At 36.4% G+C, this 27333-nt stretch overlaps 1 protein-coding gene across 1 annotated transcript in view; it reads left to right on the top strand.

Annotated features, from left to right (window-relative positions):
* The window catches only part of ABCA12 (ATP binding cassette subfamily A member 12), a 199564-nt gene that overhangs the window by 108055 nt on the left and 64176 nt on the right, over positions 1–27333 (top strand). Inside the window, exons 12-22 of the mRNA NM_001191294.2 lie at positions 1913–2169; positions 2270–2382; positions 3627–3751; positions 7075–7248; positions 10907–11071; positions 11515–11725; positions 13504–13643; positions 15378–15497; positions 21783–21873; positions 23974–24153; positions 24698–25013. Of these exons, the coding sequence (NP_001178223.2) occupies positions 1913–2169; positions 2270–2382; positions 3627–3751; positions 7075–7248; positions 10907–11071; positions 11515–11725; positions 13504–13643; positions 15378–15497; positions 21783–21873; positions 23974–24153; positions 24698–25013 (1892 nt within the window). The remainder of the gene's footprint in view (positions 1–1912; positions 2170–2269; positions 2383–3626; positions 3752–7074; positions 7249–10906; positions 11072–11514; positions 11726–13503; positions 13644–15377; positions 15498–21782; positions 21874–23973; positions 24154–24697; positions 25014–27333) is intronic.

The following is a 27333-nucleotide window of genomic DNA, read 5'->3' as shown; positions in this document are numbered from 1 at the left end:
AGAAATATAATCATATCTAATATTTGGAAAATCAAAGGAAGGAACAAGTGATAAATATATCATTATATCTGGTAAAATGATTGAGTTTGTTGCAGAATGGAAAGTTTCTCATAAGACTAGAATTTTAATACATATGAAACCATTTTAGATAGTTCAAACCCAGAAGTCAATTAGATATTAAATAGACCAATGATATTTACTGTGTTTAATTGCTAGTGCCTACATGTAGTTACTATAAATCTCTCATCCAAGACGCATCATTGTACCTTTCCCATTTGACATATGCAAAGAAATATTCCTGAACATTTTCTTGTATCATTTCTGTCAAAATGCAGCTGCTGATTGGAAACTGAGCTGTAATGAATGGCACATATATTTGCTTCTTTAGATGTTGCTCCAAATTATTTCACGTCTTAAAATGAATAGCTCTAGAGTTGCTTCTGAGCACAACAGAACTAGCTTTCCCAGAGGCATAATGTTTTCCCCTAGGATATATAACTTGGGGATATATCCTTAGAACACACAGAGCATAGTGAACTGCAAGGAGGAATATACTTTACTGGGTAGGAAATTAGTTGATTTTCATTTTTCTCCTTTTTTTCTGAGTAAAGGATTTTAGACCCCTTTAAGCATTCTATAGAACAAAAGTTTTAATGTTCGTCAGTAGCAGTGTAGACACTTGAAAAACCAGGTATATACACATCCATATTTTAAAATATGTGTGATTCTCATGCTACAGTTTTAAAAGTCTTTTTTTTTTGGTCAGTTAATTTTTTTAAACTTGTGGTAAAATACATATGACATAAAATTTACCGCCTTAACCATTTTTAACTCTGTAGTTCAGTTGTGTTAACTATACACACATGGTAGAACTCTTAAGCTTGCAAAGAAAAATCCTGTGTGCATTAGGCACCTAGTTCTCATTCCCCTCACCCTCTAGTCCCTGGCACCTGCAATTCTACCTTCTGTTGCTATTAATTTGACTGTGCTCAGTACTTTGTATAATGGAATCATTCCGTATGTCTTTTTATGACTGGCTTATTTCACTTAGCATAATGTCCCAAGACTTATCTACATTGTAATATGTGGGAGAATTTCTTTAATTTTTAAGGCTGGATAGTATTCCATTATATGTGTATACCACATACACATCACACATATACAAGTTACATGTGTTTATCCATTCATCTGTCAATGCACATGGAGTGCTTCCACTCTTGGCTATCATGAATACAACTGCTATGAACATGAGTCTACAAATATCTGTTTAAAACCCAGCTTTTAATAAATACTTCTGAGTATATTCCTAGAAGCAGAAATGCTAAGTATTATGGTAATTCTATCCTGAATTTTTTGAAGACCCACTGTACTATTTTTTATAGTGGCTACATCATTTTACATTCCCATCAAGAGTGCACAAGGGTTCTAATTTCTCCATGTCCTGCTAACATTTGTTATTTTCTGCCTTTATTTATTTGTTTGTTCATTTGTTTGTTTTGATAGTAGCCATCCTGTGAATGTGAAGAAAACCTTTTTGAAGTTTCAAATCAAATCTGCTCTGCTGTCTGCCCTTACACATAATTTTAAAAATATGCTGAAATATAAAATTAGTTTAAGTATTTGTGGTTTAAGTGAGATTAAACTACATTTTTTTAAACCTGTGAATCTATGTTATGAATACTGTTGAGAAAGAAGTCTAATAGGTTCAAAAGTATTCTAAAACTTCTTGAGAACAATAAACTCAAGTGACAGAAAACAGTGCTTTGTGGTAAAGCTGTTGCCACATGCCAACTAACTAAACACATAAGCAAAATGTTTTTAGGAAGTAAGTCAATTTTGGTTGCTTATTATCAAATACTAAATATTTAGAATAATGTCACTAATATTTCCCACTCTTTCCCCCTCTGGAAAGCTGTCTCAGCTTCGAAACTTGACCAAGCTTCTTTGTGAGCCTGAAACTTTCAATTCAATAGAGGAAATGTGCCAGCTGTCCAGTGTGGACTTTGGGAAGCTATGTGAAGAGAGTGCATTGCATGTGCAGCTCCTGGAAGCAGCAGAGCTTGGCACCGAAATAGCCACCAGCTTACTGTATCACGACAGTGTTCTGTCTGAGAAACTGAGGGATTTGCTTTCTGGGGAGCCAAGCAAAATTAATTTAGATATGGATTGGTGAGTTTTTTTTATTGTCTTCTTCCTTGGCAAAAATCTCTTCTCAGATAATTACTGATATTCCTAGTTCAATTTCTCTTCCTCTTCTGCTTTGTTGCAGGTTTCTAGAACAGGCATTGCAAATGAATTACTTGGAAAATATCACACGGTTAACGCCAACCATAGAAGCCATGCTGCATGTCAATAACAGTGCAGACACCTTTGAAAAACCAGGTGTTTCCCCATCCATATTTTAAATGCTGTCTTATTAGAATGTGTGTGATTCTCTTGCTACAGTTTAGGAAAGGCTATTTTATTTTTTTTAAATATAAATTTATAGGAAAGGCTATATTTTAAAGTTCCAAATGCCCTTATTCATGAGACACCTGAAGCTTTCAAATATGGTCACTTGTCTAAAATAAACATGGAGCAAGCCAGCAGAGAATGAAATAGTGAAATTTTATTTCATAGCAAAATGTCTTCAAAAATTTAACCAGTTAGACCTTTCACCTTTTATTTCTCTCATATGTTAAAGTGCATTAAATAGTAGGTTGCAAGAGCAAGGATGAAATTTATTTACTTCCGTGAGAATAATCTGATTTTAAAAATAAAGATGCACTGCTGTCTACAGAAATATTGATTCAGAACCTCCTATTAGTATTCTGAGCATGATGCATCATGCAATACATTTCTTCTTTGCATAATACCTCAATACTGAAAAGAAAGACATTCAGAATTTTGGACAACAGGCAACCACGAAATTGGAAGGGCACTAAGTCCAAAAATAAAGGAAGTATATTTGCATGAGGGATACTTCATAAAGAAACTGAAAAGGCATTTACAAAATGGAGATCACAATCTCTTAAAATAAAGTCAAAATATCATTTGTTATTCATCAAATGACCCAGATGTGAAATAATTATAATAATTATTCTAAAAGAGTTAGAAGTTAAACACATTCTATTTGAAAATGGAAATAATGATTATGAAAACCCTTTCTAAAACAAGGTGCTGGGCAAAGTTAAGAAAAAAAAATGCACTATGGCATTATGTTTCAGATTTAGCAAACTTTGTCCCAAGCTGACAATATTATGTGATCTGAGGTGAAAAAGCATCTTGAATTTGTGTGATGTTTTAAATCAAATAGAGAGAGATATATTTAGCAAATTGTGTGATCAAAGTCTGCAAGGAAACCATATTTTCTTTGAATCAACCTTGCGTTGTACACATTTAAGGAAAATTTATAATCCAGAACAATCTGTTACCTTGGGTTAATGGTATCATAACAGGAATAAGTCTAAATCAGATAGAAATAGATTCTAAAGACGCAAAGTTTGCCAAAACTGAGAGACATCTGTTCCTGACACAAGGCATATATGTTGAGTATATGCTTTAGTCTAGAAGGTTTCTTTATATTAGAATGACTAAAAAGAATTACATTGCAATCCACATGTAAGTGTTGTTTTATTTTCTTGCAGGCCAGTTAATAGAAATGTTTAAAAATGTTGATGAGCTGAAAGAAGAACTGAGGAGAGCAACAGGAATGTCCAATCAGAGTATCAACAATTTGCTGGCCATTCCCATCTCTGACAACAGAGCTGAGGTGGGATGGGATATGTTTGTACTTACATCCAGGTTTTTTTTTTTTTAATTTAATTTTATTTTTAAACTTTACATAATTGTATTTGTTTTGCCAAATATCAAAATGAATCCATCACAGGTATACATGTCCTCCCCATATTGAACCCTCCTCCCTCCTCCCTCCCCATACCATCCCTCTGGGTCGTCCCAGTGCACTAGCCCCAAGCATCCAGTATTGTGCATCGAACCTGGACTGGCATCTCATTTCATACATGATATTTTACATGTTTCAATGCCATTCTCCCAAATCTTCCCACCCACTCCCTCTCCCATACAGTCCATAAGACTGTTCTATACATCAGTGTCTCTTTTGCTGTCTCGTACACAGGGTTATTGTTACCATCTTTCTAAATTCCATATATATGCGTTAGTATACTGTATTGGTGTTTTTCCTTCTGGCTTACTTCACTCTGTATAATAGGCTCCAGTTTCATCCACCTCATTAGAACTGATTCAAATGTTTTCTTTTTAATAGCTGAGTAATACTCCATTGTGTATATGTACCACTGCTTTCTTATCCATTCTTCTGCTGATGGACATCTAGGTTGCTTCCATGTCCTGGCTATTATAAACAGTGTTGTGATGAACATTGGGGTACACGTGTCTCTTTCCCTTCTGGTTTCCTCAGTGGGTATGCCCAGCAGTGGGATTGCTGGATCATAAGGCAGTTCTATTTTCAGTTTTTTAAGGAATCTCCACACTGTTCTCCATAGTAGCTGTACTAGTTTGCATTCCCACCAACAGTGTAAGAGGGTTCCCTTTTCTCCACACCCTCTCCAGCATTTATTATTTGTAGACTTTTGGATCGCAGCCATTCTGACTGGTGTTAAATGGTACCTCATAGTGGTTTTGATTTGCATTTCTCTGATAATGAGTGATGTTGAGCATCTTTTCATGTGTTTGTTAGCCCTCTGTATGTCTTCTTTGGAGAAATATCTATTTAGATCTTTGGCCCATTTTTTGATTTGGGTCATTTATTTTTCTGGAGTTGAGCTGTAGGAGTTGCTTGTATATTTTTGAGATTAGTTGTTTGTCAGTTGCTTCATTTGCTATTATTTTCTCCCATTCTGAAGGCTGTCTTTTCACCTTACCTCCAGGTTTTTAAAAGTTTAAATAGCATTTAGTATTTATTGAGCACTTAATCAGTAAAACCCGGAGAAGCTGCATGCAAATCTGGTGAATTTTCCATGCAAATGATAAAATTAGAAGCCTAATTCTTAGGTGAAAATAGAAGGAAAAGTCCTGAAGCAAGAACATTACCACTGTCTGTTCCTTCCCCTCTACTTTTCCTTCCCCTTCCTTTGCCCTCTTTGTCTTCTCTTCATCTTTACCCCCAGATACTTTTTTTAAATAAGTGGTGCCATCAGTAATTCTTTCAGTTCACTATCACAATCACATTAGCTGAGGTCAATTTTCACATTTTATTATGATGATATCAAAGCAAGTTTCAGTCAAAGCAAGGTTCAGTAATGTAATCAGGGGAAAAAAGGAAGACCGTTTACAATTCATTGAAACTAAAGTAAAAACGAATATTCTTTTTTTTTTTATCTTTGAGATAAGACTGAGTATATAAATAGATATGGTTGAGAAAACTCTGGATAAGTTTGTAGGTATACCAAACGTATTTTGCTGTGAAAATGAGTAATGGCATTTCCTCATAGGCTGATAATAGGGTTTTCCATTTGAAATGTTTTATCTTTTATCACTTTCCCAAGTTCATTGTCTGGAAGTGTCATAGAAATTTTCCAAAAGAACTGCAGAGCTTAAGACCTCATCCATTTCAGACTTACGTGTGACAGAGTGTATCATTTCTAAACACAACCCAGTTATTCTCCAATATGGGATAAAGTTTTTTAAAATCCTTTAAGGCTGACTTTGAAATAGTTATGTTTAGTTGTGTCATTTTAATTGGTTCCCCCAGACAAAAATTAAAACTGCTTTACCTTCACTTTTCTTCCTCTAGTTCTAACAATTAATATTTCTTTACCTTTACCCCTTGATTTCACCTTTCACTCACAAGATCCTAAAAGATCTAATTTCAGCAATCACATTTTTGGCTTCTGAAGAACAGGTTCAGTTTAGTAAGTAAAAGCAGATAGACAAGAGAGCATACATTCATATTACTTTAAGAAGGAAAGAGAGAAAATTTTCTATATTCTTGAATTTCATAAGCATTTTTATTTATTTCACCTCGGTAGAAATAGAAATGACATCTTAACTTCCCGTAGTCACACATCATTTTCCAAACAACCTTTACTGTCCAGGATTCATACTATTGTGTGATTCTGGATTTTTTTCCTTCACCATTCACCTCTGGATCCCAGAGTTTATTGGGTAAGATTGTAACTTCAAATGATTATATAAATGAAATGCAATTTAAATAAAGCAAGAATAAAATTTTAAGGCAGCAAGAGTCTTAAACTAGTAATTTTCCCAAACTTAATGCAAACCAGTTTTCTTTCTTGATATCACTACTTACCATCTTTAAGCAAGAAATCTTGGAATCACTATGGATTTCTTCTGTCTCTTTTCCCATGGTATTTCTTAAGCTTTTCAGTGAACTATGTACTCTTTAAGGACTTCCCTCATATGTCAGTCAGTCAAGAATCTGCCTGCAATGCAAAAGACCCCAGTTTGATTCCTGAGTCAGGATGATCCTCTGGAGAAGGGATAGGGTACCCACTCCAGTATTCTTGGGTTTCCCTTGTGGCTCAGCTGGTAAAGAATCCGCCTGCAATGTGGGAGACCTGGGTTTGATCCCTGAGTTGGGAAGATCCTCTGGAGAAGGGAATGGCTACCCACTCCAGTATTCTGGCCTGGAAAATTCCATGGACTGTATAGTTCATGGGGTCACAAAGAGTTGGAGCAAGCTTCACTTTCATGTACTCATTATGGGCTTCCCGGATAGCACAGTGGTAAAGAATCCCCCTGCCAGTGCAGGAGACATAAGAGACTTGGTTTTGATCCCAGGGTTGGGAAGATCCCCTGGAGTAAGAAATAGCAATCCACTCCAGTATCCTTGCCTGGAAAACTCCATTGAGAGAGGAGCCTGCGGGCTACCGTCCATGGGGTCACATACAGTTGGACATGACTGAGTGACTGAACACACATGGACTCCTTATAGGACTATTGATAGCAATTAGTGTTTTAAACAAAAAATTATTTGATTTTTAAGGCTACTTTGTCTTATTTTTAAATGAAGTTTAAAAGTATAAGAAAACTCCAAATGGACAGGTGGCTTGAAAGGATTCACAGCTAAAGTATTTTTCTTCTTCCAATTTGCAGATTATTTCTAGTGTGTTCTGGTTGCATTCTTGTGATGGAAATATGACCAATCCCAAATTGGAAGATGCAATGAAGGAATTCTGCATCATGCCTCTTCCAGAGAGATCCCGTCTATCTTACCTCATTGGACTTACATTTCTGCACTACTTAGACATTTACAACTTCACATACAAGGCAAGTTACTGTGGATGAAATGTTTTTAAATTTATTGTTTAGTATAAAAATATTTGATTATACCTGTATGCTCTCTGATACTGTAAGGAATGCAATCCATTTATGCAGCTTTTGGAATTAAAGCTTTTAGAGCTAAGTTGAACCTAATTTTAGAGCTAAGTGGAACCTTAGAGATCATATATTGCAAATTTGCATGTTTAATAGATGAGGAAATTAATCTTATGGCCTTATTAACTTTCAATTTGTATATTCAAGACCAGGAATTAAATTTAATATACACTAGAGAATGAAATACAAATGTTACAATAACTTTTTTAAGTGAATAAGCATTAATTTGATAGGATAAAAATAAAGATTAGAACAAAGTTTTTTTTTTCAAGTGAAAGAATTGAGGAATTTTTTTTTTGTATTATAAAATTTTTTTTGTCTTACCTTCATTAGATTTAGATAGAAGCTATCATTATTTATCCAGTAGAACAAAACAAATTGTCATTATTAGAGCTGTAAAGTCATCAGTAACTCTATCTTGCAATAAATAGATGCTTTATAAATACTTAGTGAATAAAAAGCTGAAATAAAAATGTAAACGTTAAGAAAATTAAATACCTATATTCACTCAAATCTCTACTAGGTTAAAATTGTTTACATGTTATTAAAAACACTGAAAAAAAAGTTTTTCTTTTTAAAGTAAAAGAAAATCAGAAGCAACACAGCAGGCTTGTGTTATTGAAACATTGTAGCAAAGGAGATGACTTTTTAGGACTAGTTGTAAATAATCCTATTCCAGGTCATCATTATCCTAGTTTACATTGGCAGTGACCTCCTAACTGATCTCTTTGCCTCCACGCCTGTTTCCACCACTCCAACCCCACCGTACTACTCCCTAAGCAGCAAGAGCAATTCTTTTAAAACTTGAATCAGATTATGTCATTCCTCTGTTCAGCACCTCCCCGTGGCTCCTCATTTTATCCCAGTAACCCTCGATTCCTGCAGGGGCCCCAGAGTCTGCACATCCTCTCCTTGTTTCTCAAATCCCATTTCCTATGTGGCTACTCCCTGGGTCCAGGGCTGCTGGGTGGAACCAGTCTAGGAGGTGTCCTTCCTGTGATTTCCAGAACTATGTGTCTTTATTCAACATTGACCTCAATAAGGTACCATGAGAGTCCTATTTAAAATGCAACCAACCTCATCTACAGCACTGTCAAACCTCCTTTCCTCGCTCTATTCGTTTTCTAGGGCACCTCCAGCATACTACGTATTCTATTTAATATTCAAATACCAAAAACAGTGCCTGGCCCATAGAAGAACTTAGCAAATACTCATTAACTAAACAATAGTTATTTTACGTAAACTATGATGTATGGCTTCCCAGGTGATGCAGTGGTAAAGAATCCACCTGCCAATGCAGGAGAAGCAAAAAATGCAGTCTCAAACCCTGGGTCAGGAAGATACCCTGGAGTAGGAAATGACAACACACTCCAGTATTCTTGCCTGGAAAATTCCATGGCCAGAGGAGCCTGGTTTGCTACAGCCTAGGGGATCACAAAGAGTTTGATATGACTGAGCATGAATATGACTTAAAATGCAGAAAAACTGCAATTATTAAGTTTTTCATCTAAAATTTTAATGTTTATCTTACAATGTTTCTGCAGTGCACACATCAAACTATTTCTTGTTTAGTAATTAAATACGTGCATTTTACAAGCAGAAGACCATTCCTAGTTCTTTCTGCTGCTGCTGCTGCTGCTAAGTCACTTCAGTCGTGTCCGACTCTGTGTGACCCCATGGACTGCAGCCTACCAGGCTCCTCCACCCTGGTTTTTCCGGGCAACAGTACTGGAGTGGGGTGCCATTGCCTTCTCCCAGTTCTTTCAGGAACTGCAAATAAAAATAATGAAAAATTTCTCATCATTAATCAATTTATTTCAAATCAATGTAGGACTGCCTAGAATTTTGGCAGAACTGGAAGAAAAAAATGAATCTGATTGCAGTTAATAGCTGTGTTATAGAGACAGCTCTGTCTTTGTAACATTTCTTCAACTGAATCTTGTGCTCACAATAGTGGTCTTTGACCCCCTTGGACATGTCAGCAGCTTTCCCTCTTAAGGAACTTCACAGATCTTTACCCCTCTACTACCTATGTCTCCTTATTCCTCCTATGGTTTGTTCATTCTCTCCTTTGTGGTGTCATCTTGGAAAGACTCATTTTGATTTCTCAGCTAAACTCCCTACCTCCTCATATTACCCAGCCTTTTATTCATTGATTTATCTCATATCTGTTCTTCCTATTAATACAAAACTCCCTGAGTGAAAGGATGATGCCAGTTTGGGCACTACTATACCCATCACCAGTCCCTTGGACTGCAAGGAGATCCAACCAGTCCATTCTAAAGGAGATGGGTCTTGGGTGTTCTTCGGAAGGAATGATGCTAAAGCTGAAACTCCAGTACTTTGGCCACCTCATGCAAAGAGTTGACTCATTGGAAAAGACTCTGATGCTGGGAGGGATTGGGGGAAGGAGGAGAAGGGGACAACAGAGGATGAGATGACTGGATGGCATCACTGACTCGATGGACATGAGTCTGAGTGAACTCTGGGAGTTGGTGATGGACAGGGAGGCCTGGCGTGCTGCGATTCATGGGGTCACAAAGAGTCGGACACGACTGAACAACTGAACTGAACTGAACTGATACTCATCACCTCACCCAGTGCTGGGAACATAACAGGCACTCAATTAATGTTTATTGAATAAATGAGTGAATGAGAGAATAAAATGTACATTAAAAAAATAATTTCAGTGTTTTTTTCCTGCAACAGAAATGCATTCTGGGATTATGATTAAGCCTGATAAACCATGTGGGCTTTTTGACAGAGCTTTTCTGATTTTAAGGAGCAATTGTGATTTTTGAATAATAGTGTACATGAAGAATTATGGAATTGACATTTGCCTTTCTGACTTTTAAAATCACTTATTTTGGCAAATTTATTGAGGTATAATTTAAATATTATAAAATTCACTCACTTTAAAGGTATAGTTTAATGGGTTTTTTTAAGCCAATTATAGAATTGTGCAACTGTTACCACAATATAATTTTATAACAATCCCAAACACAATTTTCAACACAAAAAGAAGCTTTCTGTCCATTTACAGTTATCTTATTCTGACCTCTAGCATAGGCACCGCCTCATCTATTTTATGTCTCCATAGATTTGTCATTTTTAGACATTTTATTTAAATTGAATTGTACAATTTGTGGGTTTTGTATCTAGCCTTTTTCACTTAGTATAATGTTTTGAGTTTCATATATGTTGTAACATGTCAGTGTGTAATTTCTTTCTTTTGTCAAATAGTTTTCCAGTTTACAGATATACATTTTGTTTATCCATTCATTTGAATTGTTTCCACTTGTTGGCTATTCTAAATAATGCTGCCATAGCCATTCCCATACAAATCTTTGTGTGGGCATATTTTTAAAATTTCTGTTGGGTAAATATCTAGGAATCAAATTGTTGATTGTATGGTAAATTTATGTTTATTTAGTAAGCTTCCAAAATATTTTACAAAGTGACTGTACCTTTTGATATTTTCACCAACAGTGTGGGAGGGTTCCAGTTTCTCCACAAAAAAATAATTTCTTTTCTTTTTTGTTCCTGTTAGGTATTTTTCCCTAGGGAAAATCAAAAGCCAATAGAAAAGATGATAGAACTCTTCATAAGGCTAAAAGAGATCCTCAATCAGATGGCTTCTGGCACGCGACCGCTGCTAGACAAAATGAGGTCCCTGAAACAAATGCATCTGCCCAGAAGTTTTCCACTAACACAGGTAGAAAAGCCGCCCAGTAATGTTCGTGCTGAAAAATTCCTTTTGTCATTTTAACTTTTGCTGCTGCTGCTGCTAAGTTGCTTCAGTTGTATTCGACTCTGTGCGACCCCATAGACGGTAGCCCACCAGGCTCCTCTGTCCCTGGGATTCTCCAGGCAAGAATACGGGAGTGGGGCTTAACTTTTGAGATTAGTTATAATACATTCAACTACAGATAGAGTACATTGTCCAAAGTCACTTACAGAAAAACTCTTTTACTATGGCAAAAGTTTTTGCCTCTTGAATTGCAGAAGTTTAGCATTCTGTATTTGCATTTGGGATACTATTTTAAAGAAATTGTGGAATTGAAAGAATTCTCCAGACATTATCAGGTTTTTCATATTGTTTTAAATAGCATTTATAGCTCGTATAATGTTAATAAATCATGTATTTTTATCTCACAGGCAATGTATAGAAACAACCGGATAAACACTCCCCAAGGATCATTTGGTACCATTTCCCAAGCACTGTGCTCCCAAGGAATTACCACTGAATATTTAGTTGCCTTGCTGCCCTCTTCTCAGAGGCAGAAAGGCAATCACACTAAGGACTTTCTAACTCATAAATTAAGTAAAGAGCAAATTGCTGCAAAGTATGGAATTCCCTTACATGCCAGTGAGTATACTTCGAAATAAGCATGATAATATCACCTCCTAACATTGTCTACTAAATCTTAGTCTTTTTTTAATTGGCTGTATACCTTCTGTTGTACAATAAATCCTTGTATCTTATTTTATACATAGTAGCCTGTGCCTCTTTGTACCCTACACCACCTTGTCTCTTCTTCCTTCTCTTTCTCCACTGGTAACCGCTACTTTGTTTTCTATAGCTGTGAGTCTGTTTCTTTTTTGTTATATTCACTATTGTGGTTTTTGGTTTTCACATATAAATGACGTACAGTATTTGTCTTTGTCTGACATTTCACTTAGCATAATGTCCTCCAAGTCCACCCACGTTATTGCAAATGGCAAAATTTCATTCTTTTTTATGACTAAAATTCCATTGTGTATATATATACCACATCTTTACCCATTCATCTGTTGATGGACACTTAGGTTGCATCCATATCTTGATAAATGTAAAAAATGTCTTTATGAACATTGGGGTGCATGTATCTTTTTAAAGTAGTGTTTTGATTATTTTGGGTATATACCCAGAAGTAGAAGTGTTGAGTCATAGAGTAGTTTTATTTTTAGTTTCTTGAGAAAAACTCCGTAATGTTTTCCACAGTGGCTGTAACAATTTACATTCCCACCAATAGTGTGCCAGGGTTCCCTTTTCTCCACATCCTTGCCATCATTTGTTATTTGTGTTCTTTTTGATGATGGCCATCATTACAGGTGTGAGGTGATATCTCATTGTAGATTTGATTTGCATTTCCCTCCTAATTAGCAATGTTGAACATCATTTCATGTGCCTATTGGCCATCTGCATTTCCTTTTTGGAAAAATGATAGGTCTTCTCCCCATTTTTAATTGTTTTTTTAAATGGTGCATTGTAATCTTAGCATTTTATTTTAAATGAAGCATTAATTTTCCCAAAGAAAACATTCATATAGCACTTGCCACACATCAAGCATGTTCAGCATATCAACTCATTCACTCTTCACAACAACCCTATGAGGTAGGTGTTACTATAGCTGCAACTTAGCAAGAGAAATGAGGCACAAAGTAATTGAGTAACCTGGCCACAGTGCCCAACATGAAAAAACAAAGCTAGGATTGAAACCCAGGCAATCTGCCGCCAAGTCTAGCTTCTTAACCGCTACACCTTGCCAGTGAATGATACCATAACATGCCTTAAATCTGCTCAGTATTTTTTCTTAACTTTTTAGAATTAGAAATTTGTCTCACACATAAAAGAGTTTCATGACTGTAGGAGAACTACAAATGTTCAGTGGCACATCAAAGCTGTTTATTTGATCTATAAGCTTTGAGATGTGAAATATGATCAGCTGAGTTCTTCCAAGCAATATGGGGTGTTTAGTAGAGCAATTGGATTGACACATTTATACATCTTTGTATTCATCCAGCAAACATTTATTGGACAGCTCTTATGTATCTGTTGCAATAGCAGAATTTTGTATATTTTGTAAAATTAAGTGAAGAAGATCTGTCGGAAGACATTCTGAAATGTGGTTTTCAACCTTTCTAACCTTTCCTCTTGGCAAAATGCCATCACTTATTATGCACTTTCTTGTCAGATTAAACTTACACCCAAAAAGGATGTGTTACTACGCTTTCTTACTTTGATACCAGATGCCTTGTGTTTGTTGCTAGCAAAGGACATACAAGACATGTATTTTGGGGTGTTGTAACAATAATTTTTGTCAATTTACCATAAATAAATTTTAAATATATATTAAATGATTTTATTGTGCTTTCTCTTTCCAGCACCGTTTTGCTTTTCCCTTTATAAGGACATCATTAATATGCCTGCTGGACTGGTGATTTGGGCTTTCTTGAAACCCATGTTGTTGGGAAGGATTTTGTATGCACCATACACCCCCGTCACAAAGGCGATAATGGAAAAGGTTTGACCATTAATACTCGAAGTTTCTGTCTTAAGATGATTTTTAAAGTAGTCAGCTTCCAAATCTACTCTAGTTGGCTCAGATATTTTTCTAGCCTACGTACTGTTTACCTTTGGCTTTCTGAAACTCTTAACAATTCTCAACTTCTGCCCTGTATATGTGTAACGATGTAGATTGGATAGTAGCTCCTTGAAGAGAAATGAACCATGTTGACACTTGAGAATGAGGTTAGTTGTAGCATGACCTTAGACTTTTCAATTTATCACCCAAAGCAGGAAATTTTTCTACAGCTGGCATCTAACTTTCAAAGTGTGTAAAAATAATGGCACTAGAAAAAATAATAGTGGGTATATATAGCTAGTTTGAACAAAAGCAATTGCTAAATTATAGCAATTCATATAGGCTTCATATTTGGTTATGCAATTTAACATCCTATAATTATATACAAGATAGATGTTGAGAAAGACAGCATTATTAACAGTAACTATACTTATCAACTACATAGTATAACCATAATAGCCTTTTCCTCTCATTCTTAAATTTGACATTAGTGATTTGAATTATAAACTTGATGCTTTCAAAATGATAAGAGTGAAGGTAAAAAAATGATACTTTATCATTACTTGGTCATTAAACTATAGTTTATGTAAATATTGGTCTATATAAAAATAGACATGAAGTCATCACTGATTTCTGGAATGATCTTTGCTTTTACTATTTGTGTTTTAATATCTTATTTGCTTTATTGGCTGCACACTTCTCCATAATTTTGCACAAATGAAGTCATTACATGCTTATTTTCTAAAGGTAGTTTTTTCTGTTTTGCTTGCCTCTCATCTTTTTCTCCTTGCTTGATCCTGCTCTTCCTTTCATGTAAACTAATGAATGTTAACTTTCAAAGATGTGGCTTTTGATAATTTATGTACATTCCTCTAATCCTTTATATATTATTATTCTGGATGCATTCATATGCAGAATGGTCATTGTTTGCATTATTAAAATAAGGCTTCATTATAATGCTTTTCTACATATTACTTTAGTCACACAGCAATACCTTGTGGAAATTCTTCCAATTCAGTAGATATAGTTTATTCATTCTTTTTGAAGACTGAACATTTTTTCATACTCAGTCAATTCTCAGTTGTTGGACATTCTTTTTATTTCTAGTGTTTATTTTTGTTGTTGTTGTTCATGTAAATAATGTGGCAACAAAACTTTGTGTATATGACTTGACACAGGGATATTTTTATTTCACTGAGGTGAATGTTCAAGATTGAGGGACTGAAAAATATTGTATTCTATTTTAATGACTGTCATCAGATTGCTTTCCAGAAAAAGCTATACACATCCCTTTCCACCAGTATTACAAGAAAGCATCCGTCTTCTTATATCCTTGAACTAGAAGGTTTCTCTAGTAGTAAAGTTAAATGTACCATTGCTAAAAGTGGGTAACTTATGAGAATTCCAGAAGATGTGCTTTCCTTTCAGCTATACATTTTCAGTGGACATAAAGTAAACCTTAAATTTCCAGAATTTTTATTTGTAAACTTGACCCTATAAAAGCTGCCACTTAGAAAATTTTGACCATGTGGGAAATTTCTGACAATGTTTTACTAACTCTACTTTTTAGAACTGTTTCTTAGAGTTATATAACAAAACAACCTTGAGATACCTTTTAGAAATACAGGAAAAATACCAATGGGCCAGATTTATTTCTGTTTCTTTGTCTTTTAGTCTAATGTAACCCTCAGGCAGTTGGCAGAATTAAGAGAAAAATCTCAAGAGTGGATGGATAAGTCACCGCTTTTCATGAATTCCTTCCAACTGTTAAACCAGACGATTCCAATGCTCCAGGTGGGAGACAGTTCTGTCATTCCCTTTCGTATGGATTATAATTCGTTGAGATTTGAATCACCTTCATTAGGAGAATGGGCAGTTAGTAATGTAGAATCCACATTCAACAGATTAAAATTGCCTCTCCTCCAGACAGCAGGTGTGAGACAGGATAACAGATATGTCATTCATGTTTGTAACCTTCCTCACCTTATACCACAGTTTCTCTGTATGTAATTCAGAGATAAATCATTTTACAAGTTAATTCTGACACACACTTAGTGATACAAATCTATTTTCCAAAACTAAAATGCCATAAAATCTACTTAAAATATGCTTATTTTATTTCTCTAAGTTATGTTTTGCTATTTTAACTAAACCAGAATTCCTAAAGTACTGATATTCTGAAGAAGAATGTTAAATTTAGGGAGTTCTTTGGTTGAAATATTTGACAAAGCACCTCAAATACAACACACACAAGTTAAAAAGTATCATCTCAATTCTCATAAAAGATACAGAAATCTCTGAAGACGATGCAAGTAGTGTTGGGAAATGTTCCAATCACCAAGAGAGCTATTGGCAGCTAAATATCAGGCTAGTGATAAAGAACCCACTTGCCAATGCAGGAGCCATAAGAGATGTGGGTTCAATCACTAAATCAGGAAGATGCCCTGGAGGAGGGCATGACAACCCACTCCAGTGTTCTTGCCTGGAGAATCCCATGTACAGAGGAGCCTGGCAGGCTACAGTCCATAAGGTTGCAGAGAGTCAGACATGACTGAAGCGACTTAGTATGCCCAAACATCAGGCAGCAGAGGTAGACCCATTATCAATGGGAGAAGAGAACATTTTCAGGAATGGTGACAACTTAGAAACTTCAAAATAGTATGGATTGGATAGTCAAAGAATTGATAGAGGCCCTTGGAGCCTAGAAGATTTTTGCAACAGCAACAACAAAAATGCCCTTCTTTATAATCATGGCTCAAAAAGTTAAACATAGAACAAAGAATTTGTGTCATACAATTTTGGTAAAAAAAGTTATACCCAAAAGATGTTTTACCCATCTTGACTACTAGTCATAATTAAGGACTTCCCTGGTGGCTCAGATGGTAAAGCGTCTGCCTACAATGCGGGAGACCTGGGTTCGATCCCTGGGTTGGGAAGATCCACTGGAGAAGGAAATGGCAACCCACTCCAGTAGTCTTGCCTGGAAAATCCCATGGACAGAGAAGTGTGGTAGGTACAGTCCATGGGGTTGCAAAGAGTCAGACACGACTGAGCCACTTCACTTGCATTTTACTCATAATTACAATTGCAACCTAAATTTTATTAGAAATATAACACTAATTTCTAAATAGATATTTAGCACAATTAATATAAGTGAAGTGAAGTGAAGGTCATTCAGTTGTGTCTGACTCTTTGCAGCCCCTAGGATGGTCCATGGAATTCTCTAGGCCAGAATACTGGAGTAGGTAGCTGTTCCCTTTTTTAGGGGATCTTCTCAACCTAAGGATTGAACCCAGGTCTTCTGCGTTGCTGCTGCTGCTGCTAAGTCGCTTCAGTTGAGTCCGACTCTGTGCGACCCCATAGACAGCAGCCAACCAGGCTCCCCCGTCCCTGGGATTCTTCAGGCAAGAACATTGGAGTGGGTTGCCATTTCCTTCTCCAATGCATGAAAGTGAAAAGTGAACGTGAAGTCACTCAGTCGTGTCCCACTCTTCGTGACCCCATGGACTGCAGCTTATCAGGCTCCTCCGTCCATGGGGTTTTCTAGGCAAGAGTTACTGGAGTGGGGTACCATCGCCTTCTCCGTCCACGTTGCTGAGCACCAAAGAATTGACACTTTTGAACTGTGGTGTTGGAGAAGACTCTTGAGAGTCCCTTGGACTGCAAGGAGATCAAACCAGTCCATCCTAAAGAAAATCAGTCCTAAATGTTCATTGGAAGGACTGATGCTGAAGCTGAAACTCCAATACTTTGGCCACCTTATGTGAAGAGCTGACTCATTTGAAAAGACTCTGATGCTGGGAAAGATTGAGGGCAGGAGGAGAAGGGGATGACAGAGGATGAGATGGTTGGATGTCATCACCGACTCAGTGGGCATGAGTTTGAGAGGATGGCATCACCGACTCAGTGGACATGAGTCTGAGTAAACTCCAGGAGTTGGTGATGGACAGGGAGGCCTGAGGCCTGGTGTGCTGCAGTCTGTGGGGTCGCAAAGAGTCAAACATGACTGAGAGACTAAACTGAACTGAACTCCCGCATTACAGGTGGATTCTTCACCAGAGGAGCTACCAGGGAAGCCCATAATTTAAAATAAACTTTTCATCAAATGTCTTCCCCACACTTTTCTATTAAATGTAGTTCTGATTTTAAATATGTCCATTTTTTAAATATCCTACTTTCTCTGATCTTAAACACAATATTATCTTGATTAAATGTCAGTTTTCTCCTTCTCCCCACAGTTTTACTGAGAAATAATTAACATAATCAATGTATCAGTTTAAGGTGTAGAACATGATGGTTTGAGATATATATAGAAATGATTGGGCTTCCTAGGTGGCGCTCATGGTAAAGAGCCCACCTGCCAATGCAGGAGACAACGAGACACAGGTTCAATCTCTGGGTCAGGAAGATCCCCTGGAGTAGGAAAAGCCAAATCACTCCAGTGTTCTTACCTGGAAAATTTCACAGACAGAGGAGCCTGGTGGGCTAGAGTCAGTGGGGTCACAATGAGGTGGACACACCTGAAGCAACTGAGCATTCTTTGGTGTTGCCTTTCTTTGGGATTGGAATGAAGCCAGGCTTCAGCAATACGTGACCCGTGAATTTCCAGATGTTTGAGCTGGTTTTAGAAAAGGCAGAGGAACCAGAGATCAAATTGCCAACATCTGCTGGATCATGGAAAAAAGCAAGAGAGTTCCGGAAAAACATCTATTTCTGCTTTATTGCCTATGTCAAAGACTTGGACTGTATGGATCACAATAAACTGTGGAAAATTCTGAAAAAGATGGGAATACCAGACCACCTGATCTGCCTCTTGAGAAACCTATATGCAGGTCAGGAAGCAACAGTTAGAACTGGATATGGAACAACAGACTGGTTCCAAATAGGAAAAGGAGTACATCAAGGCTGTATATTGTCACCCTGCTTATTTAACTTATATGCAGAGTACATCATGAGAAATGCTGGGCTGGAAGAAGCACAAGCTGGAATCAAGATTTCTGGGAGAAATATCAATAACCTCAGATATGCAGATGACACCACCCTTATGGCAGAAAGTGAAGAACTAAAGAGCCTCTTGATGAAAGTGAAAGAGGAGAGTAAAAAAGTTGGCTTAAAGCTCAACATTCAGAAATCTAAGATCATGGCATCTGGACCCATCACTTCTTGGGAAATAGATAGGGAAACAGTGGAAACAGTGTCAGACTTCACTTTTTTAGGGCTCTAAAATCACTGCAGATGGTGATTGCAGCCATGAAATTAAAAGACACTTACTTACTCCTTGGAAGAAAAGTTATGACCAACCTAGACAGCATATTAAAAAGCAGAGATATTACTTTGCCAACAAAGGTCCATTTAGACAAGGCTATGGTTTTTCCAGTGGTCATGTATGGATGTGAGAGTTGGACTATAAAGAAAGCTGAGCACTGAAGAATTGATGCTTTTGAACTGTGATATTGGAGAAGACTCTTGAGAGTCCCTTGGACTGCAAGGAGATCAAACCAGTCCATCCTAAACAAGATCAGTCCTAGGTGTTCGTTGGAAGGACTGATGTTGAAGCTGAAACTCCAATACTTTGGCCACCTGATGTGAAGAGCTGACTCATTTGAAAAGACCCTGATGCTGGGAAAGATTGAGGGCAGGAAGAGGAAGGGACGACAGAGGATGAGATGGTTGGATGGCATCACCGACTCAATGGACATGGGTTTGTGTAGACTCCGGCAGTTGGTGATAGACAGGGAGGCCTGGCGTGCTACAGTTCATGGGGTCGCAAAGAGTCGGACACGACTGCACGACTGAACTGAACTGAAGCAACTGAACGCACACACACACATTACGAAATGATCACCATAGTAGATTTAGTTACCACCTATCATCTCATGTACATACAATAAAAATAAAGGAAAAAACAATTTTCTCTTTGTGATGAAAACTCTTAGGATCTATTCTAGCAACGTTCCTATGTGTGGTACAGCAGTATTAATTAATAGTCATCATGTTGTAGATTGCATCCCTGGTATCTTATAATTCAAAGTTTGTATCTTTTGACCACCTTCATCCAGTTCCCCATCTACCCACTCCCTACATCTGATAATCACAAATGTTCATTCCAAGTGGCCTTTTTTAGTGAGTTTCAGATAATAAGGGCTACATAAACAATGCCTTATTGACACATGTATTTCCTCAGGGAGAAATTGCTCTTTTCTCCTGAAACTTTTTTTCAGTGAACAGATAAAAATCCCACACATACTATTTCATTAAGGAAAGTTTTGCTGGCTAAAGAAGTGAATTAACAAGGGACATGATCTATGCAAAATAGTTCCAAAGTACAGTAATTTGGTAAGAAGAAAATTCTGTGACCATGTTCATAAATGGATCATCATTCAATTCTGTGACCATGTTCATAAAAGTATCACCATCTAATGGGAGTATCTTTATTCTGTTCTAGACCAAAATAAGTTATTATTCTTAATTATTGAGGAAAATTTATTCCTGAAAATGTGTATAGAATTTGATATTTCAAGATTTTAGTACATGACCTGGCTTTGCCATTGTGAAATCATAGGCAAATGACTTAAAATACTTTTTACAGTTTATGAAACTCTAAAATGGGTCTGTTGATAACTGCTTCACAGACTTGTGAAGATTACATTGTGTGGAAGCGTTTGAAAATAATATTCTATATCATAGACAGGACTGATTGTAACAGGAACAGTAAGAGAATGGAAATAATTTGATGGATCATCTTTGACTTGGAACTAACATAGTGCTTTGTTTATTAGTAATGCTCTGATTCAGATTTCCTACAATGAGAAAATTCCTAGTAAATAATTAGATTTTAAAGAACTTGGGTTATCATTGTATATAGTTGTGTGATAGCCATCTGTCTTCATGCTGCCAACTATACTTAGGTTCCTTAGGAGCTATATGTTTAGCAAATTATATTATATATGCTATATTAATACATATTATTCTTAATCATTTACTTCCATGATAACAAAATGAGATATTGGTAAGAAGGACAGAATAATAAGTGGTACTGAACTATCCTCTAAAAAGAAAACAACTTAAGCCCAGCTCACATAAAAACGAAGTCATGAATTCATACATAAGATGAATAAACATTTCTTTAATCAAGTTGAAGTCTCTCTCTTCGACTTTCCCTTTGGCCCTTATTAATTGTACATTCTTAAGGAATTTATATAGCTTCTTGAGTCCTAGCCTTGTCATCTATTAACTTGGGATAGTAATAGTACTTATGTCTAGGTATTAGGGAAAACTAAGTGAGAAAATCAAGGTATATTCTGTTAGACAGTACCCAGCACATAGTAAGAACTCAATAAGTATTACCTAGTAGATAACATCAGCAGTAGAAGTTATGTCTCCTAATTTGGGAGATAGCTATAAGAGTCTTTATATTTTAAACACTTAAAAAAAAAAATTTCAGTTTTGCCATCAGTATGGAGTAATTTTAAGTTTTATGATCAGTTTATTTTTTCTGTGTTCACCTAGCTGCACTTATTATAGAATAAAACAATACCATAATAATTTACATTTGACTAATCTGGTTAGATTCTACTTTACAGAAAAATAACCTGAAGCTGGAAAAGGCTGAGTGCTTGCTGAAAGCCTCACAGCTAGGAAGTAGCAGGACTAGAATATAAATCAGTTGTGATATCACATTCCACATAGACACCACCGTTTTTAAAGCCTCTTTTGTTTGTTTCAACTGAACAAAGTCCAATTGTGAACGGTTAAAATTCTATAACGTATGTTAAAAACAATTGATACAGTAGCTATGGGGGAAAAGCGTTTTCAGTTAAACATGGCTTCCCTATGTGGTTAATTATGGTTATATCTGGCTACTTCTACATGGTGACAAATTTGTGTCTATAGAGGAGCAAAAACTCAGAATTAGCAGTCACAAACCTTCTCTTTCTTTCTCGAAGATTTGTATGGGACCCTTTACAAGATGGTGGACTGAGAATGCCCAGTAGTGATACCTCATTTCATTGTGGTGTTATTAAAGAGACAGTGATTAAACATGTTCTTTGAAACTGACTCCCTATTATTGTTTGTTAGAATACTCTAAGGAATCCCTTTGTGCAAGTTTTTGTAAAATTCTCCGTGGGACTTGATGCTGTTGAACTTTTGAAACAGATAGATGAACTCGGTGAGTCCAGATTCAAAAAAACCTTTATTTACCTGTCATGTCAGAAATGTGAAAAGCATTGTCCCATATAAGATCTTAAAATCCTGAGTATATCTATCCATCTTTCTCCTAGTAAATTGCACAGTTAAACGTAATGATTATTTGGATACCCAGTTCGTGTGGTTGGTCTCAATAACTATAATGCAATGTATTCCGTGTAAATGCAGCTTGTCCTTCAATCACAGGTAGATTTCTACCAGAGGACACTTTTTGGGGGTAACTTGGTGAAAAGCAAGTCTTTAAAAGCAGAAGATGAAATGGTTTATTTCTGCTACATTTATAATTTTATCTCCACTGGCCTTAGTACTGCTTTGACTAACTCAGAATGTAACCAGAAGAGGTTACAGAGTGAGAAAAACAAAAGCAATGTGGAGACTCAAAAGAAAATAAACCTAAGTCACTGTACAAGGTCAGGTCCTCCTCTCATGATCATTTAAAAGGGACAAGCAGAAGAGGATCAAAGAAAGCTGTCTGAACTTATGCATTCCCTCTACCACATTCCTACCCTCAACCTAAGGCATGCAAGATATCTAATTCAGTCTGTGTCTGATTCCTGGTTGCTATGCAACCATGGGTAAGAGGAAGGGATTGAAAACATCAGAATTTGCCAGCAGTAGAGCTAATGCCCCTCTTTCTCCTCTCCAGCACTACTGGGACTTAAGTGTTTAAATTGTAAACCAGTGGGGAGGAATTATGCCTATTTATATTATATATAATTGTATGTATTTTATGATATCAACCTTGTTTGATTAAATAAAGATATTAGTGATTTATTCTCTAAAAGTATCATTTGGGTAAGGAAACATTTGATCAAAATATCAGGGATAAACTACAAAGTTCTTATATACTTTTTTTCATTCCTAACTTTAGATATAGGAGATGAGTCTCAGAGTTTAAAATAAGATTAAAATAACCATATAAGTGAGACTTGCTATCTGTATAATTGTATATTTAATTTAATATCAAAGATTTTATACTGTTCGAATTTGGAGGCCACTGACTTTTTATAGCTTTTTGATTCCATCTACCAGCATTTCTGAAGAATCCTTTGCAGGTGTGTTGATTGTCAGTAGCCACTGGAGGCCACTATTCAACCACAGTTTTACCCCTCCCCCCACAAACATCTATATCAAGCAAAACATTTTAAGTTATAATGAGAGATGTCCTTCAAGAAGCTGCCCTCTGTGAGAAATTTAATCTTCTATTGGATGATGATAGAGACATGTATGGGTTCTGTAAAGAGGAATTTATGACATTCACAGCCTTCTCAGTATTCATGATCAAGTCAGCGAAAATTTAATTGGCCAAGTGATTTATGAACTTACAATTTTATATTTACCCTTTGTCTCAGTTGATTTCCTCATAAAGATTTATGAAATTGAAGAGCAATTAAATTCTTTTTCTTCCAGAGTAATTACCTGAAATAAAATCTTGATCATCTAGATTAATACAGATATAAGTAGAGATAATTCACAGAAGACTTTAAATCAAACAATATCAGAAAGTTGTAACTATGTGTCATAGATTGTCACAGTCTGCTAAGAAGTGCTTCTGTATTATAACTTATTAAATGATATTTTTTATTTGCTCCACACACTCTGCATAGACGTTCGTTGCTTAAATTCTTACATCAACACTCCCCAAACAAAGCAAGCATTTCTGTTTATTCAAACTTTTCACCTCTAGTTTTTAGTTTTCTTCCTAAATAATTCAGGTAGAATAATTTTAAAATTATTCACCTTTAGTCTTAGGTTAATTAAATTGTAGCAGAGTAGAATTAGCTTTTGAATTAGCTTGTACTGAGCACACATGCATACATTCTTCGTATGTGAGTTTACTGTATCTATAACTAATTCAAAATTCTTCTCAATAAGCGTTTGTACAACTGGCTACATCTTCCCAGATATAGAGTATCTGACATTTTTAGAGTAAATTCTGCAAGTTTATATTATTTATAATCTAGTTTAATGTTTAATACTTACCAAAAAAATCAGTATTTTTGTCCCATTACTACTAGAAACAACATTATAATGTGCTTTGTGTCTTTTTTTTCTTCTTTAGATATTCTAAGGCTGAAATTAGAGAACAGCATTGACCTCATTGATCAACTTAGCATACTATCTTCCCTGACAGTGAATATTTCCTCCTGTGTATTATATGACCGTATTCAGGCAGCAGAAAGTGTAGATAAAATGGAAAGAGAGGCTAAAAGACTCTACAAAAGCAATGAACTCTTTGGAAGTAAGTGTTATTCTACTAGAATTTGAGCTTTTCTTTGTACTAAAATTGGCCAAATTCTTCCCGTCACTTCTTTCATCCAGACCTAAAAAAAAGTAGTCAGGGCTGGGGCGAGGGCACTGTCCCCTTTGATGTCCTTGGAAATAAGAACCTTTCATGTCGTCAACCAACTATCTTGGTTGAGACGCCTTCAATATGTGTAATTTTGTTGATATGGTTAAAATTAAAGCTGAAAAGAATTACATATTACAGGGTAAAGTTGAGTCCATCCTTATAATCAGTCAATATGTGTGTTTAATTTCAGTAAGTGGCTTAGAGTGAAATATTTAATGTGGCCACTTAGTTTGTGATTATATTCTCAAACTCCTGCATTGAATCTTTGAGATTGTCACTTTCAATTAACAATCTTTTCTGTAAATTAAAAGTCTGAACTTACTGTCACATTACTAACTCAATTGCCTGTTTGGCTGCCCCCATGTGGACCTCCCAAACAAAGAATAATGTCAACCATAAAATAACCTTTCTGATGTTGCCGTTTTATTTTTAGGTGTTATTTTTAAGCTTCCTCCTAATAGCAGCCGGCACAGAAGCTATGACTCTGAAAACGTCTCTCTTCCTCCAGTTGTAAAATACACCATCCGCATGAGTCTCAAGACCTCACAGACCACAAGAAACATTAGAGCCAAGATTTGGGCCCCAGGGCCACACAATTCTCCATCACACAACCAGATCTATGGCAGGGCTTTTGTCTACTTACAGGATAGTATTGAAAGAGCAATCATTGAATTGCAGACTGGAAGGAACTCCCAGGAAATAGCAGTTCAGGTCCAAGCAATTCCTTATCCCTGCTACATGAAAGACAAGTAAGTCCCTGCACTTGCAGGCATTTTACATAATCAACCACTCTTTTTGGAATTCATTTCTTCTCAGTCATTCACATGCTATCAAGTGGAAGGGATAGTATTGACCAAATCTTTGTCAAATGCTTGTATCCAGGGAAAGGTTCACAGTATAGGGCCCAGCTCATTATAGCTGCTCACTGTTACCCAAATGATGCTAAAGTTCTTACCAAATGATCCATGTTTTCTTTATCATAACCCTTATCCTTCCAAGTACTTTGTCCCCAAAGTTAGGAGCTGGACTCCAGATCTGAGTGCATTACTGCATGATTTTGATGTTACCCACTGGTTTTACTTTTCTCTAGTCAAATGAGAGTATTAAACAAAATAATCTTAAAATCCCTTCCAACTCTCAAATTTAATTAAAAATCTGTGAGTGCAGGGTTAGTTTTAAGGAAAAAGTTTAATAAAACACAGTATTGATCAACTCTCTAAGATAAATATTATGCTATCTGAAACTGTGTATTTGGTAGGAATCTTTCTCTAAAATGTTTTTTCTAAATGAACAAAAAATGTAAAGATCCTGCTTTTAGAATGTCAAGTTTGAACAGTATTTGCCAGTCAGGTGGGCACTGGATGGTTCCTCCATATCTGACCACAGTGAGACAATAAGGTTGGAGGGCTAAGTTTTTCAAGCTCATTCTCCTATACAAAAGCTTGAGGCTGAATATTACTTTAAACAAATTGTACTTGTTATTCAGCCCAGTTATAGAGTTTATATACAATTCAGATGAGTCTGTTTTTTGTTTGTTTGTTTTGTTTTTTTCTGTTTCTGTCAATGCTTCTGTCTCCTTCGGCTGCTTTAAGAGCCTTAGAGGAGATGAGTTTATGTAGCCCTTTGTGCAATAGTGATACGGGACGGCAGGATTCTGTCTTCCTGACAGGCGAGGATTCTATCAGCCTGCTGTCAAGGTCAGCCACTTCTGAGCAGCCAGTCCAGACCTTACCGCATGAACCATGAGTGACTTGCAACAGCTTGCATCAAAAGTAAAGACTTGTGGGTTCAATTAAATGAAAATCCTCGTCTGTTTTCCTGCTGACTTTTTTCCCCTTGTAAATTTTCGTACCTAGAATGGTGGGTACCAGGATGTGTCTTTTGAGAGTAAAGTAGCTGTACTCTGCATTCTTCATGGGAGTACAAACTAACATCTCAACGTACACATAGAAACTCTTTGTTGCATACAAAGGGCTTTCACATATATTAGTTCATTCGTTACACCAAACAACCTCATAAGGTGAGAGCAAATATTATCAGCCATACTTTCCAGAAGAAAAAATTGAAATCCAAGTAAATTGCCCAAAGTTGAATACCTGGTACTGCACTGGTCCTTAAGTTACAAACCAGAATTTTCTCTTTCATACTATATCAAACCTAAAATACACAATCACTTGAAGAAACATTAGTGGAGGGTTGTTATTAATGAATGAAGTCCTTTGCCTAATTCTAAAGCCAGAAACAGCATCAAGGCTGGATCTGATCCAAGACAAAATTCATTCAGCAAGTATTCTTTAAGTGCTTTCCCCATGCCAGACAATTCCCCAGGAACTAAAAAAAACTGGATATGGCCCCAACCCTCACTCCTCGCCCACCAAAAATCCTTCATATCTCTGATGGTGATGCACTTCTGATGCTAAAGTGAAACTGAACGATGGTGATGTCATGTTCCATTAATATTTGCATTTTTCATGGGGAACTTGAAGGTAATTCCTTGGTCTTTTAGATTAAAAAGAAAATGGCCTTGGGACATTTCTGCAAGTGAAAGTGTCAGTGGCTGCTGCTGCTGCTGCTAGGTCGCTTCAGTCGTGTCCGATTCTGTGCGACCCCAGAGACGGCAGCCCACCAGGCTCCCCTGTCCCTGGGATTCTCCAGGCAAGAACGAGCCCAAGGTGTAAAACAGCTCAATTTAGAGTTTCTGTCATTGAAAGCTATTTATTTGCCTTAGCCCATAGTCAGTGGCTAATGTAAGAATAATTGTTATTGGAGTGTAGTTTCTGGACTGGCAGCATCAGCTTTACTTGGGAAATTGTTTAAAATGCAAATTCCTCACCCCACCTCAGATATAATAAATCAGAAGCTTATGGGTGGGGCCCAGAAATCTGTTTTAATGAGCCCTTCAGGTGATTCTGATGTATGTTCAACTTTGATAAACACTTCATTTGAGCATTCAAGTATCATGGGCCAACAATTCAGGAATATATTTGCAGTCCAATTAAGTGTTCCAATGACCTGCTAGTTTAGCACATTACCAGAAAAAAAAAAAAAAAAAATTTCTATACTGTTTAT

Source organism: Bos taurus, chromosome 2, assembly GCF_002263795.3.
Source record: "Bos taurus isolate L1 Dominette 01449 registration number 42190680 breed Hereford chromosome 2, ARS-UCD2.0, whole genome shotgun sequence".
In the NCBI taxonomy this organism is placed as follows: domain Eukaryota; kingdom Metazoa; phylum Chordata; class Mammalia; order Artiodactyla; family Bovidae; genus Bos; species Bos taurus.
The sequence above is the reverse complement of the archived record's forward strand: the minus strand, read 5'-3'. Positions and strand labels throughout refer to the sequence as shown.